This window comes from Pteropus alecto, unplaced genomic scaffold, assembly GCF_000325575.1.
Source record: "Pteropus alecto unplaced genomic scaffold, ASM32557v1 scaffold61, whole genome shotgun sequence".
NCBI classification, from domain to species: Eukaryota; Metazoa; Chordata; class Mammalia; order Chiroptera; family Pteropodidae; genus Pteropus; species Pteropus alecto.
The window spans coordinates 5,879,520-5,881,462 of NW_006434835.1; the positions used below are offsets into that span (position 1 = coordinate 5,879,520).

General features: G+C 57.1%; 1 protein-coding gene across 1 annotated transcript in view; it reads left to right on the forward strand.

Annotated features, from left to right (window-relative positions):
• LPIN1 (lipin 1) overlaps positions 1-1,943 on the forward strand; it is a 94,208-nt gene that overhangs the window by 81,275 nt on the left and 10,990 nt on the right. Inside the window, exon 19 of the mRNA XM_015588248.2 lies at positions 1,568-1,720. Within this exon, the coding sequence (XP_015443734.1) occupies positions 1,568-1,720 (153 nt within the window). The remainder of the gene's footprint in view (positions 1-1,567; positions 1,721-1,943) is intronic.

A 1,943-nucleotide genomic window follows, 5' to 3' on the forward strand; every position in this document is an offset into this window, starting at 1 on the left:
CAAGGCCACCTGCGCCACACCCTAGCAGTAAGTAGCAGGTCTCCAGCTTGCCCACACTGCTGCTCAGCTTAGCTATAAATCAGGAGTTCCCACAGCCCCTCCTCAGGTTTGGAGATTTGCTATGACGGCTCACAGAATTTAGGCAAACACTTTCACCAGTTTGTTATAAAGGATGCAGATGAACTGCTAGATGAGGAGCACCAGGGCGTGGTCCGGAAGGGCCCTGCCACAATGGAGTCGAGATGTGTCACCCTCTTGGCACCTGGATCCATCCCCCAACTGGAAGCTCTCCAAAACCCACCATTCAGGGCTTTACGGAGGCTTCATTGCTTAGACGTGATGGATTACATCACTGGCCGCTGGTGATTGCACTGTCTCCAGCCCTCACTCCTTTCCAGAATTTGGGGGATGAGCTGAAAGTTCCAGTCCTCTGATTGCATGGTTGGTTCCTCTGGCGTCCAGCCCCCCTCCTTCACGAGTCACCTCAGTAACGTAAACCCAGGTATGGGTAAAAGGCACCCGTTATGAATAACGCAAGATGTTCCTCTTATTCCTGTCACTCAGGAAACCCCAAGGGGTTTAGCAGCTCTGTGCCGGGAACCCGGATGAAGACCAAATATGTACTTAGCACATCACTGTGTCACAGATGTTTACCACTGCCTCAGTTTAGATGTGGCGTTTAAAGGCACGGAAGTGGGTGAGGTCCCCTGGGAGTGAGGGCGGTGAGACTAAATGAGGCCTAGGACCCCAAGGGCAGCTTCGCATTTAGAGGCTGGGACATGTAGAACCAAGGCAACTTGTCTGGGGAGAAACGGCTGGTAAGGAGGAGCAACCAGGAAAATCGGGTCCCGGAAGCCAGGGGACGAAGGGGCGCTGGGGGAGGCATGACCACCTGTGTCAGAGGCAACCGGGACGTCTGCTCACATGAGCATCAAGAAGCGATGCCTGGATTTGGCAAGGTGGCAGCACAGGTGACCTTGATGGAGGCGAGAGGCAGGAAACGGGGGGAGAGGGAGGGAGTCAGTGTGGATACATAGCTGTTGGAAAGAATTTTGGTGCAAAGGAGAACAGAGAAATGGGATTTGACCTGGAGAGGGCGTTTTTGGTGGTGATTTTGGCTTGGCTGGTTTTTAGGCTGAGATGGGAGAGGTTAGAATATATTTGTGTGCCGACGAACTGTCCAGCGGACGGGAGGGATTTGGTGTTACGTGTGTAAGGGGCATAGGTGCAGACCTGGCGTGAGCCCTGCAAGTTGGCAGCTGGTGGCCCTTAGCTGGGAGCAGGGACTGGGGAGCGTGACCAGCACAGGTGCAGGCAGGTCAGCCAGGTTGATGGTAAAGCAGGGGCAAAATACCTACTGAATGATTTTCCCTGAGGATTAAACGAGGTGGTGCTTCGTAGGTGACAGCGAAGTGCCTTCGTAGCTGGAGTTTTCAGGGTGTGGCCTTTCACGGGCAAGGGAGCTTGCCCGATGCTGTTCTTCGCGAAGCAGAGCAGCTCAGGGTTTGAGGGGGCAGCGAGTTTTCGTCGCGTGCTGCCTCAAGCGTGAACGTTCTGTCTCTTTCAGAAACGGATACAAGTTTCTCTACTGCTCTGCGCGTGCCATCGGGATGGCGGACATGACGAGGGGTTACCTGCACTGGGTCAACGAGCGGGGCACGGTGCTGCCCCGGGGGCCGCTGCTGCTGAGCCCCAGCAGCCTCTTCTCCGCCTTGCACAGGTAGGGCACCCACCCGGCGCCCGCGCCCTCCCTCCCGGCCCGGAGGCTTTGCCAGATCTGCCTCTTACCGGCCCTCCCAGCCCATCTCCCGCCGGGCAGCGGGCACCAGGAGCATCACCCTAAAATGCAGATCCAGCCCCGTTGGCGCCCCCCGCCGGCCCCTCATGCCCTCCAGATTGAGTCCGGGTTCGGCAGCTCCGTGTCACGTGCCCGCCTGTCCACA